Source organism: Salvelinus namaycush, chromosome 4, assembly GCF_016432855.1.
Source record: "Salvelinus namaycush isolate Seneca chromosome 4, SaNama_1.0, whole genome shotgun sequence".
In the NCBI taxonomy this organism is placed as follows: domain Eukaryota; kingdom Metazoa; phylum Chordata; class Actinopteri; order Salmoniformes; family Salmonidae; genus Salvelinus; species Salvelinus namaycush.
Genome location: NC_052310.1, coordinates 72,878,355 through 72,891,003, shown reverse-complemented (window position 1 = coordinate 72,891,003; position 12,649 = coordinate 72,878,355). Strand labels below are relative to the sequence as shown.

The 12,649-nt window shown below is 39.1% G+C and overlaps 1 protein-coding gene across 1 annotated transcript in view; it reads right to left on the bottom strand.

Moving 5' to 3' along the window:
- Positions 1-12,649, bottom strand: part of LOC120046806 (beta-1,3-N-acetylglucosaminyltransferase radical fringe-like) — a 62,020-nt gene that overhangs the window by 47,493 nt on the left and 1,878 nt on the right. Inside the window, exon 2 of the mRNA XM_038992321.1 lies at positions 11,511-12,127. Within this exon, the coding sequence (XP_038848249.1) occupies positions 11,511-12,026 (516 nt within the window). The 5' untranslated portion in view covers positions 12,027-12,127. The remainder of the gene's footprint in view (positions 1-11,510; positions 12,128-12,649) is intronic.

Here is a 12,649-nt window from a genome sequence, read left to right as displayed (position 1 = left end):
GCAAATCCAATACAACACATTACTGAGTACCACTCTCCATATTTTCAAACATAGTGGTGGCTGCATCATGTTATGGGTATGCTTGTAATCGTTAAGGACTGGGGAGTTTTTCAGGATAAAAAAATAAACAGAATGGAACTAAGCACAGGCAATATCCTAGAGGAAAACCTGGTTGTCTGCTTTCCACCAGACAGTGGGAGATTAAGTCACCTTCAGCAGGACAATAACCTGAAACACAAGGCCAAATCTACGCTGGCGTTGCTTAGCAAGAAGACAGTGAATATTCCCACATAAAATTTTATTTTATTTTTTCAACTATCATTATGGGGTATTGTGTGGAGATGGGTGATATACATTTTGTTTAAATCCATTCTGAGTTCAGGCTGTAATGAAATGTGGAATAAGGGGTATGAATACTTTCTGAAGGCACTGTACTTTCTCTGACAGGCTGTTGAAACAACACACATGCACGCACCCACACACGACAAAAGTGATAACATCTTGTATAAACATTTCAAAATACCATGGTTCTACTCTAGTTCTTTCAAAGTTGCTATACCGTGCAGGTGAAAGCTTCCAATCCCTTCATTCTACAGTAACTTTCATCCTTCCCTCAAGTCCTTTTCCACCAACTTTATTATGAACACTGTAGAAGGATCCCCTAGAAAAAGTTTCCATATTTGAAAGACCCAGAGAGTAAAGCTGTGACTCAGTGTGGTTCCATTTCTCTTATTTCTTCAGAGAAACCCTCCCACTTATACAGAGAGAAGGTTAGCCTTGAGATTGTGTTCACTCAGCAAGATAGGGGCTGAAGAGAAATGGCTGCTCTCTCATAGGGTTTTAACAGGCCCAAATAAACCCAGCAGGCATCCTTTAAACGCTCTAGGTAGATATTGCCCATAGTCACAGATCTAGGACCAGCTTACCCACCATAAATCCTAACCGTAACCATTAGTGAGGAGAAACACAAAACAGACCTTAGATCAGTGTCTTGTAGCAACTTCATACTACTCCATAAACCCTGCATGAGCCAGACTGACTGTTTGAAAGCTCCATTCCATCGGACTCAGACACCAATCAGAGCCCTGTCCCTCTATAGATCCCACTACTCTTCAAACCATCTGGGTTTCCAAACAGTAAAACAACTGAAGAGCCTGACATCCGCATGATCTACACATTTGTAGAACTACCCAGCTGCTGCTCTTAACGGATGCTCCTAAAATTGTCTGTTGAGTGGCTCAATCTTGTTGACCTAAAGCCTATGAGAGCTACACCAGTCTGAGCCAACAGTTAAAATGGTAGGTAGGTTGTCACACTTGGACAACAATACTTTTAGTCAATAGTTGTGCAGGTGGTTAGTAGACAGTAGACACACAGTGGGCCTTCAGCACAATGCAGTCTTTGAACAGTCATCTTCTGTGCTGTCCCAAATGGCATCCCAATGGCCCTGGTCAAAAGTAGTGCACTATAAAGGGAATAGGGTGCCATTTGGGACACACTGCTGGAGCAGCCTGGGAGGTAGGATCTTTATATGTCAACACAAAAGGAGCTGGTTAGAGACGGTGGTCCAACATCTGTGACGTTAGTTACTGAGCAAATTGGTCCAGTGTGTTTGGTCCTGTTAATGTGCAGCTGAACACTGTAGCTCGATGTGTTGTAGGGCATCACTGCTGATCTGTTTTATAGGCTCAGAACAGACCGGTGATATTAACCACAGTCACATTCTCTCTCTGACTCAAATGGTACCCTATTCCCTATATAGCGCACATGTAGTACATCAGGGTCTATACGGTGCTATTTGGGACGCACATCGGTTTCTGGTTGGTCCCTAAACTTCAGTGGCTGTGCTAACACCCCTGCTGTTTACTCAAGCAGTGCAAAGGTGTTCTGGCATAAAAAGGTAGCATAGGTGTGAAGCAGAGTACTTTATGTGCATTTCAAGATGCAGTGTGTTTAAAGTATTCTGGGTGTGAAATAACCATAAGTGTGAAAGTGTGTTTTAATGAAACATGTTGGCTATGGAAATAGTATAAAGTAGCCCTTCACTCCTTTCTCTTCAAGTTAATCAGAACTGACAAATGGGAACCCATTCCAACTTTAAACACAACTATACACTACACACTATTTAACACATGGGAATCTTTCATTAGGGGAAAACGTCAGGATCTACCCCATGACACAGTTCAGGATCTACCCCATGACACAGTTCTGGATCTACCCCATGACACAGTTCTGGATCTACCCCATGACACAGTTCTGGTTCTACCCCATGACACAGTTCAGGATCTACCCCATGACACAGTTCAGGAGCTACCCCATGACACAGTTCAGGAGCTACCCCATGACACAGTTCAGGATCTACCCCATGACACAGTTCAGGATCTACCCCATGACACAGTTCAGGATCTACCCCATGACACAGTTCAGGATCTACCCCATGACACAGTTCAGGATCTACCCCATGACACAGTTCAGGATCTACCCCATGACACAGTTCTGGATCTACCCCATGACACAGTTCAGGATCTACCCCATGACACAGTTCAGGTTCTACCCCATGACACAGTTCAGGATCTACCCATGACACAGTTCAGGATCTACCCCATGACACAGTTCAGGATCTACCCCATGACACAGTTCAGGATCTACCCCATGACACAGTTCAGGATCTACCCCATGACACAGTTCAGGATCTACCCCATGACACAGTTCAGGATCTACCCCATGACACAGTTCAGGATCTACCCCATGACACAGTTCAGGATCTACCCCATGACACAGTTCAGGTTCTACCCCATGACACAGTTCAGGATCTACCCCATGACACAGTTCAGGATCTACCCCATGACACAGTTCAGGATCTACCCCATGACACAGTTCTGGATCTACCCCATGACACAGTTCTGGTTCTACCCCATGACACAGTTCTGGTTCTACCCCATGACACAGTTCTGGTTCTACCCAATGACACAGTTCAGGATCTACCCCATGACACAGTTCTGGTTCTACCCCATGACACAGTTCTGGTTCTACCCAATGACACAGTTCTGGTTCTACCCAATGACACAGTTCTGGTTCTACCCAATGACACAGTTCAGGATCTACCCCATGACACAGTTCTGGTTCTACCCCATGACACAGTTCTGGTTCTACCCAATGACACAGTTCTGGTTCTACCCAATGACACAGTTCAGGATCTACCCCATGGCACAGTTCTGGTTCTACCCCATGACACAGTTCTGGTTCTACCCCATGACACAGTTCTGGTTCTACCCCATGACACAGTTCAGGATCTACCCCATGACACAGTTCAGGATCTACCCCATGACACAGTTCTGGTTCTACCCCATGACACAGTTCTGGTTCTACCCCATGACACAGTTCTGGTTCTACCCCATGACACAGTTCTGGTTCTACCCCATGACACAGTTCTGGTTCTACCCCATGACACAGTTCTGGTTCTACCCCATGACACAGTTCTGGTTCTACCCCATGACACAGTTCTCCCCAGCTGTGCTCTTTAGCCTGTTGATATACACACCTATGCAACCTACATGTACAAATGACCTTGACTAACCTGCACCCCTGCACATTTACTCGGTACCGGGCCCCCTGTATATAGCCTCGTTATTGTTATGTAATTCTACTGTGTTACTTTTATTGTATTTAGTAAATATGTTCTTAACTCTATTTCTTGAACTGCACTGTTGGATAAGGGCTTGTAAGTAAGCACTTCACAGTTGTATTCCTGTTGTATTCGGCGCATGTGACAAATACAATTTGATACAGTACCAGTCAAAAGTTTGGACACACCTACTCATTCAAGGGTTTTTCTTAATTTGTACTATTTTCTACATTGTAGAATAATAGTGAAGACATCAAAACTACGAAATAACACATATTGGAATAATATAGTAACCAAAAATGTGTTAAACATCAAAATATATTTTATATTTGAGATTCTTCAAAGTAGCCACCCTTTGCCTTGATGACAGCTTTGCACTCTTGGCATTCTCTCAACCAGCTTTACCTGGAATGCTTTTCCAACAAGGAGTTCCCACATATGCCGAGCACTTGTTGGCTGCTTTTCCTCCACTCTGCGGTCCAACTCATCCCAAACCATCTCAATTGGGTTTAGGTCGGGTGATTGTGGAGGCCAGGTCATTTTATGCAGCCTCCTATAGATCCCTGGGTGGGGACCGCTGATATATAATATATTCTACAGCCTCCTATAGATCCCTGGGTGGGGACCGCTGATATATAATATATTCTACAGCCTCCTATAGATCCCTGGGTGGGGACCGCTGATATATAATATATTCTACAGCCTCCTATAGATCCCTGGGGGGGGGGACCGCTGATATATAATATATTCTACAGCCTCCTATAGATCCCTGGGTGGGGACCGCTGATATATAATATATTCTACAGCCTCCTATAGATCCCTGGGTGGGGACTGGGGAGCCCCTGTGTTTGGAGATGGATTACACCAGAGAGTTCTCCCCCCCTCGCTATTCACCCTGACTTATCCACTAAACACATTTCTCCTGACCCCCAGCCACCCGCTCATTCTTCCTGCCCCTATCCCAATCCCTTTACCTAAAGACATGTCCCCTCTCCCCAACCCGCCCAGCACCCTCTCCCCCTTCCTTCCCAGTTCACCCACCCAACCCTTCTCCCACAGATTCCCAATGCACCCCTGCCATCTAAAGGGGAGGTGGGGGTGGTGGAGGAGGAGGGGGGCAGATTCCTGTAGAGTGAGAGAACAAACACAGCAGTGTGTTCCTCCTACTCAAGTCTCCTGCTCTCCTCTAGTTGCTCAGGAACTTCCTCCCTCTGGGAACCCAGGGTCTACCACCACACACGCGCTTCCCAATCCTACTGAGACACACCCAGGGCATACAACCAGCAGCTGCCATGCCTTTCCACCATTCCTACACATACACAAGCTGTCATGTGCTTAACCTTTCCATATCCCCTGCCAGCCATGGTTCCTCACACACACACACACACACACACACACACACACACACACACACACACACACACACACACACACACACACACACACACACACACACACACACACACACACACACACACACACACACACTTCAGATCCTATGGCCACTGAGCCACTGTTCAGTAGAACATCTGTCCTTCTATACCATCTCTACTCAGACATCTGTTCTGTCCTTCTGTTCCACCTCTACTACTGTCTACTCCAACATATGTTATGTCCTTCTATACCATCTCTACTCAGACATCTGTTCTGTCCTTCTGTTCCACCTCTACTACTGTCTACTCCAACATCTGTTATGTCCTTCTATACCATCTCTACTCAGACATCTGTTCTGTCCTTCTGTTCCACCTCTACTACTGTCTACTCCAACATCTGTTATGTCCTTCTATACCATCTCTACTCAGACATCTGTTCTGTCCTTCTGTTCCACCTCTACTACTGTCTACTCCAACATCTGTTATGGGCTTCTATACCATCTCTACTACTGTCTACTCCAACATCTGTTATGTCCTTTTATACCATCTCTACTCAAGACATCTGTTCTGTCCTTCTGTTCCACCTCTACTACTGTCTACTCCAACATCTGTTATGTCCTTCTATACCATCTCTACTACTGTCTACTCCAACATCTGTTCTGTTCTTCTGTTCCACCTCTACTACTGTCTACTCCAACATCTGTTCTGTCCTTCTATACCACCTCTACTACCGTCTACTCCAACATCTGTTCTGTCCTTCTATACCATCTCTACTACTGTCTACTCCAACATCTGTTATGTCCTTCTATACCATCTCTACTACTGTCTACTCCAACATCTGTTATGTCCTTCTATACCACCTCTACTACTGTCTACTCCAACATCTGTTCTGTCCTTCTATACCATCTCTACTACTGTCTACTCCAACATCTGTTCTGTCCTTCTATACCATCTCTACTACTGTCTACTCCAACATCTGTTATGTCCTTCTATACCATCATGTGGTTTGCTAGAAGAGTTATAGAACCAGATTCCAAATGGCCTCTATGCTCTTGACGCGCTTATTTTCATTCTGAACCACATGAGCTGATACTCTTGGCAATGGGCAAGTCCATGTCAACAGAATTACGCTGACTCATATTTTTCACTTAAAATGTATACCAAACAAAAATAACCTCTATATGATATGTTCTATATAATACAGTATGTTCTATATAATACAGTGTGTTCTATATGATATGTTCTATATAATACAGTATGTTCTATATAATACAGTATGTTCTATATAATACAGTATGTTCTATATAATACAGTGTGTTCTATATGATATGTTCTATATAATACAGTATGTTCTATATAATACAGTGTGTTCTATATGATATGTTCTATATAATACAGTATGTTCTATATAATACAGTGTGTTCTATATGATATGTTCTATATAATACAGTATGTTCTATATGATACAGTATGTTCTATATAATACAGTGTGTTCTATATGATATGTTCTATATAATACAGTATGTTCTATATGATACAGTATGTTCTATATGATATGTTCTATATAATACAGTATGTTCTATATGATACAGTATGTTCTATATGATAGTGTGTTCTATATGATACAGTATGTTCTATATGATACAGTGTGTTCTATATAATACACTATGTTCTATATGATATATTCTATATGATACAGTATGTTCTATATGATATGTTCTATATAATACAGTATGTTCTATATGATACAGTATGTTCTATATGATACAGTATGTTCTATATGATATGTTCAATATAATACAGTATGTTCTATATAATACAGTATGTTCTATATGATACAGTATGTTCTATATGATATGTTCTATATGATATGTTCTATATGATACAGCATTTACTATATGATATGTTCTATATGCTACAGTATGTTCTATATGCTACAGTATGTTCTAAATTATGTGTTCTATATGATATGTTCTATATGATACAGCATGTACTATATGATATGTTCTATATGATACAGTATGTTCTATATGATAAAGTGTGTTCTATATGATGTGTTCTATATAATACAGTATGTTCTATATGATACAGTATGATCTATATGATCTGTTCTATATGATGCAGTATGTTCTATATGATATGTTCTATATGATACAGTATGTTCTATATGATATGTTCTATATGATAAAGTATGTTCTATATGATAAAGTATGTTCTATATGATATGTTCTATATGATACAGTATGTTCTATATGATATGTTCTATATGATACAGTATGTTCTATATGATACAGTATGTTCTATGTGATATGTTCTATATGATATGTTCTATATGATGTGCTCTATATGATACAGTATGTTCTATATGATATATTATATATGATACAGTATGTTCTATATGATATATTATATATGATACAGTATGTTCTATATGATATGTTCTATATAATACAGTATGTTCTATATGATATGTTCTATATGATATGTTCTATATGATGTGCTCTATATGATACAGTATGTTCTATATGATATATTATATATGATACAGTATGTTCTATATGATATATTATATATGATACAGTATGTTCTATATGATATGTTCTATATAATACAGTATGTTCTATATGATATGTTCTATATGATACAGTATGTTCTATATGATACAGTATGTTCTATATGATATGTTCTATATGATACAGTATGTTCTATATGATACAGTATGTTCTATATGATATGTTCTATATGATACAGCATGTTCTATATGATAAAGTGTGTTCTATATGATAAGTTCTATATGATACAGTATGTTCTATATAATACAGTATGTTCTATATAATATATTCTATATGATGTTCTATATGATACAGTATGTTATATGATACAGTATGATCTATATGATCTGTTCTATATGATGCAGTATGTTCTATATGATACAGTATGTTCTATATGATATGTTAAATATGATACAGCATGTTCTATATGATATGTTCTATATGCTACAGTATGTTCTATATGATACAGTATATTCTATATGATATGTTCTTTTTAATACAGTATGTTCTTTATAATACAGTATGTTCTATATGATATGTTCTATATGATACAGTATGTTCTATATGATATGTTCTATATAATACAGTATGTTCTATATGATATGTTTTATATAATACAGTATGTTCTATATGATATGTTCTATATTATACAGTATGTTCTATATGATATGTTCTATATTATACAGTATGTTTTATATGATACAGCATGTTCTATATGATATGTTCTATATGCTACAGTATGTTCTATATGATACAGTATATTCTATATGATATGTTCTTTTTAATACAGTATGTTCTTTATAATACAGTATGTTCTATATGATATGTTTTATATGATACAGTATGTTCTATATGATATGTTCTATATAATACAGTATGTTCTATATGATATGTTTTATATAATACAGTATGTTCTATATGATGTGTTCTATATGATATGTTCTATATAATACAGTATGTTCTATATGATATGTTCTATATTATACAGTATGTTTTATATGATACAGTGTGTTCTGTATGATATGTTCTATATTATACAGTATATTCTATATTATACAGTATGTTCTATATGATATGTTCTATATAATACAGTATGTTCTATATGATACAGTGTGTTCTGTATGATATGTTCTATATTATACAGTATGTTTTATATGATATGTTCTATATGATACAGTATGTTCTATATGATATGTTCTATATGATACAGTATGTTCTATATGATATGTTTTATATGATACAGTATGTTCTATATGATATGTTTTATATGATACAGTATGTTCTATATGATATGTTTTATATGATACAGTATGTTCTATATGATATGTTTTATATGATACAGTATGTTCTATATAATATGTTCTATATAATACAGTATGTTCTATGATATATTCTATATGGTACAGTATGTTCTATATGATATATTCTATATGATACAGTATGTTCTATATGATATATTCTATATGATACAGTATGTTCTATATGATATGTTTTATATAATACAGTATGTTCTATATGATATGTGTTATATAATACAGTATGTTCTATATGATGTGTTCTATATGATATGTTCTATATAATACAGTATGTTCTATATGATATGTTCTATATTATACAGTATGTTTTATATGATACAGTGTGTTCTGTATGATATGTTCTATATTATACAGTATGTTCTATATTATACAGTATGTTCTATATGATATGTTCTATATAATACAGTATGTTCTATATGATACAGTGTGTTCTGTATGATATGTTCTATATTATACAGTATGTTTTATATGATATGTTCTATATATTACATATGTTCTATATTATGTGTTCTATATGATATGTTCTATATGATGTGTTCTATATGATATGTTCTATATGATATGTTCTATATGATGTGTTCTATATATGTTCTATATGATACAGTATGTTCTATATGATGTGTTCTATATATGTTCTATATGATACAGTATGTTCTATATGATGTGTTCTACATGATACAGTAGGTTCTATATGATACAGTATGTTATAAATGATTTGTTCTATATGATGTGTTCTATATGACATGTTCTATATGATACAGTATGTTCTACATTATATGTTCTATAAGATACAGTATGTTCTAAATGATTTGTTCTACATGATACACTATGTTCTACATGATACACTATGTTCTACATGATATGTTCTACATGACGTGTTCTCTATGATACAGTAGGTTCTATATGATAGTATATTTTATATGTGGTCTTTTTTAAATTTAACCTTTATTTAACTAGGCAAGTCAGTTAAGAACAAATTCTTATTTTCAATGACGGCCTAGGAACAGTGGGTTAACTTGTGGAAGGCTACCCAAAACGTTAGACTCAAGTTAAACAATTTAAAGGCAATGCTACCAAATAATAATTGAGTGTATGTAAACTTCTGACCCACTGGGAATGTGATGAAGGAAATAAAAGCTGAAATAAATCATTCTCTCTACTATTATTCTGACATTTCACACTCTTAAAATAAAGTGGTGATCCTAACTGACCTAAAACAGGAAATTGTTACTAGGATTAAATGTCAGGAAGTGTGAAAAACTGAGTTTAAATGTATTTGGCTAAGGTGTATGTAAACTCCCGACTTCAACCTGTATATGATACAGCCGCAACTGTCAGTAAGAGTGATCATGATTGGTTCTTTGAATGAAGAGAATGAGATAAAACTGTCCAGTTTGAGTGTTTGTTGCAGCTCGTTCCAGTCGAGAGCTGCAGCGAACTGAAAAGATGAGCGACCCAGGGATGTGTGTGCTTTCGGGACCTTTAACAGAATGTGACTGGTAGAACCGGTATTGGATGTGGAGGATGAGGGCTGCAGTAGATATCTCAGATAGGGGGGAGTGAGGCCCAAGAGGGTTTTATAAATAAGCATCAACCAATGGGTCTTGCGACGGGTATACAGAGATGACCAGTTTACAGAGGAGTATAGAGTGCAGTGATGTGTCCTATAAGGAGCATTGGTAGCAAATCTGATGGCCGAACGGTAAAGAACATCTAGCCGTTCGAGAACACCCTTACCTGACGGTCTATAAATTATGTCTCCGCAATCTAGCATGGTCATCTGAATCAGGGTTAGTTTGGCAGTTGGGGTGAAAGAGGAGCGATTACGATAGAGGAAACCAAATCTAGATTTAACTTTATCCTGCAGCTTTGATATGTGCTGAGAGAAAAACAGTGCAACGTCTAGCCCTACTCCCAAGTGCTTGTATGAGGTGACTACCTCAAGCTCTAAACCCTCAGAGGTAGTAATCACACTTGTGGGGAGAGGTGCATTCTTCTTACCAAACCACATGACCTTTGTTTTGGAGGTGTTCAGGACAAGGTTAAGGGCAGAGAAAGCTTGTTGGACACTAAGAAAGCTTTGTTGTAGAGCGTTTAACAAGAAATCCAGGGAGGGGCCAGCTGAGTATAAGACTGTATCATCTGCATATAAATGGATGAGAGAATATATATGATATATTCTATATTATAAACTGGGTGGTTCGAGCCCTGAATGCTGATTGGCTGACAGCCATGGTATATCAGACCGTATACCACGGGTATGCAAATACATTTATTTTTACTGCTCTAAGCAATAAGGCACCTAGGAGGTTTGGGGTATATGGCCAATATACCACGGCTAAGGGCTGTATCCAGGTACTCTGCGATGCGCCGTGCATAAGAACATCCCTTAGCCATGGTATATTGGTCATATACCACACCCCCTCGTGCCTCATTGCTTAATGATATGTTCGATATGAGACAGTATGTTCTATATGATATTTTCAGAGAGAGAGAGAGAGAGAGCGAGAAAGAGAGAAAGGTGTCCTTGTGTACTTTGGAAACATGCTCTGTCTGGAGGACTTGGTAACAGTACAAGACAAAGGAAATGATCTACCCTGTGGACAAAACGTGTGTGTATGCCTACGTGTGTGTTCCTCCCTACCTGTTCTTTGGCTTTGGACACCCAGGTCTGGAACAGCAGATCCAATCTGGACTTGTGGTACTTCCTGGTGGTCTTCACCGCTATAAAAATGTCTTTCAGCTCCAGAGGGTTCCTGGGCCGAGACCCTCCAGCCCCCGTCACACCCCCAGCTCTGTGGAGGAAGTCCCCCTCTGACCCTGTCTGAGAGTCTGTATGCTTCCCAGTGCCCTGGGTGTCAGCTCGACGAGCTGTATACACCCAGTCCCCATCCACAGTCCTCTTGGTCTCTCTTGGTGTGCTCCGCCCCATAGAGTCACCATCAATCCCATTACGCCCCACTGTCACTTTCCCCATATCTGCCTGGAGAGGAACCACCAGATGTCCAGGGTGCCGGGCAGGCTTGTTGTGGGCCCGGGGCTGGGGCAGGTCCCCCTGATGCTGTGAGGGCTGGAGGGTGGGGATGAGGAGCAACAGGGCACAGAGAGCCAGGGAGAACAGGAAGCAGAGCTTGCTGACACCCATCGAGGAGACATGCATCCTGATTGGCCACTGGAGGGGCCTGTCAGCCACCAGCGCCAGCTTTGCTTCCCACACCGCCGCGTCCCATCTTTATGACCTCACACGGGAACCTGAAGAGACTTCGACACACAACATCATCATTATCATCACCCCCAAGCCATTAGACTGATTCATAAAAATCGCCACCGGACAATTCACATTGACGACCACTGCTGCTACTCGATGTTTATTTGCTACCTATGCATAGTCACTTCGCCCCCACCTACATGTACAGATTACCTCAACTAGCCTGTACCCCTGCACACTGACTTGGTACCGGTGCCCCCTGTATATAGCCTCGTTATTGTTATTCTGTTACTTTTTATTATAGCCTATTTGGTAAATATTTTCTTCTTCTTGAACTGCACTGTTGGTTAAGGGCTTGTAAGTAAGCATTTCACGGTAAAGTCTACACTTGTTGTATTCGGCGCATGTGGCAAATAAAGGTTGATTTGATTTGATCATAAAATGACAGTGACACACTTGAGAACATAATCTAGCTGGAAACTGGCTCCTGCACTGGGTTTACTGTAGCCTGGGTGACAGACAGACCAGACTGTTTCTGCGTAAAAGGACCAAGTTTTCGCTGTACAACTGTATAA